Source organism: Fonticula alba, assembly GCF_000388065.1.
Source record: "Fonticula alba strain ATCC 38817 unplaced genomic scaffold supercont2.14, whole genome shotgun sequence".
In the NCBI taxonomy this organism is placed as follows: domain Eukaryota; order Rotosphaerida; family Fonticulaceae; genus Fonticula; species Fonticula alba.
Genome location: NW_009242984.1, coordinates 149,224 through 150,750, shown reverse-complemented (window position 1 = coordinate 150,750; position 1,527 = coordinate 149,224). Strand labels below are relative to the sequence as shown.

The window sequence follows — 1,527 nt, the reverse complement described above, 5'->3', positions numbered from 1 at the left end:
CGCCCAAGCAGGACAATGTCCTCATACACGCGCGCGTGCGCGCGTGCACAGAGGCACCATGGCATGGGGGCGGGGGTGCGCGACGCGCTGGCTGCAGGGCACGACCAGGCGCACTCATACACACAATACATATATGCCATGTATGCGGCACACACACACACACACACACACAGGCGCATGCCCCAGGGGGGCCCGCCCCCCGCTCGGCAGGCCCCCGGGCCGGGCCCGGGCCCCTTAGTCGCACTGGCCCTGGTGCTGCTTGGAGCCCTTCTGCTGCTTGCTGCCGGGCGGGCAAGCGGCGCCGGCCTTCTTCTGGGCGTCGGCGCCCGGCGGGCAGGCGGCGCCGCCCATCTGCTGGTGGCCATGCTGCTGCTGCTGCTGGTGCTGCTTGGCACCGGCGCCGCCGGCGGCGGCGGCGGCCCCGGAGCCAAGGTGCTTCTGCTGCTCCTGCTGGCTGGCGCCGAGCTTGGCCTGCTGCTGGCCGCCGGCCACCTGCTTCAGGCGCCCCTCGGGCGAGTACTCGAAGCGCTCGTGCTTGGGCTCGCCGGCGCCCGAGTCGACGAAGCGCTCGGCGCTGCCGGTGATGTGCCCCTGCGGGTCGGCGGTCCACTGGCCATGGGCGCGGGAGATCTTGGGCTTCTCGTCGCCCACCTGGGAGAAGCTGCTGGAGTAGAAGGACCCGGCGGCCTGGAACTCGCCGGAGTGGCTGCCCTCCGAGTGCATCTGGCTGTGGCTGGAGGAGGCCGACTGGGCGTCCATCTTGTCGGCATGCTGCTGCTGCTGCTGCTGCTTGGCCTGCGAGGCGCCGTGCTGCTTCTGCTGGCCGGCGGCCGCGCCGGAGCCGGGCATCTTGCCGTGGTCCTTGTTCATGCTGGGCATCGTGTCGAGGTGGAGGGTGTGCGAGGTCCTGCGAAGGAGCCTGGTGAAGAACCCCGGCGCGGCGGAGGTCCCGGCCGGGCCGGAGACAAATGCAGACTCGGGGTCAGTGCGGCCATGGGCAGAGGCGGGGGCGGAGTGCGACAGGGGCTTGTGGGGGGCGGGTCCCCCGCCGGGGCCGGTGCGCGTCCACGACTGGTCCTTCTGCTGGTGGAGTTGGTGCTGCTGCGGGCCCAGCTGCTCCTGGGGCTCCTTGTTGGCCCGCTTGTCGGCCTCCACCTTGAGGGCCTGCTGGCCGATGGCGCCCGGCCCGGAGGACGGCCACACCCCCTGGCCCGTGGGCGAGGAGGAGTAGCCCGCCCTCGGGGGCGCCCGCGTGGCCCTGGCCTCCTCCGGGCCGCGAGCCGCCTGCTGGTGGGCGGCGGCCACGCGGGCGATCGTCGGCCGGCCGGCCGACATGGCCTGGCGGCCAGCATGCTGAGCAAGGTGGAACATGGCAGACTGGGACACGGCGGGCGCGCGCGCACACACACACACACACACACCGCGAGAAGGGACGCAGCAAGGCGGCCGCGAGGGGACGAGGGGGAGCGGCTGGTCAGAGCACCAACGCAACCGGCCTGGCGAGACACAGAAGGGGCTGGGGGGGGG

At 72.8% G+C, this 1,527-nt stretch overlaps 1 protein-coding gene across 1 annotated transcript; it reads right to left on the bottom strand.

Moving 5' to 3' along the window:
• Nucleotides 1-152: 152 nt before the first annotated feature.
• On the bottom strand, nt 153-1,371 carry H696_05793 (hypothetical protein; the record flags this gene model as incomplete). The annotated part of the gene is made up of 1 exon (XM_009499592.1): nt 153-1,371. One exon carries the CDS (start codon nt 1,369-1,371, stop codon nt 235-237), a length of 1,137 nt encoding a protein of 378 aa, XP_009497867.1. The 3' UTR covers nt 153-234.
• Nucleotides 1,372-1,527: the final 156 nt, after the last annotated feature.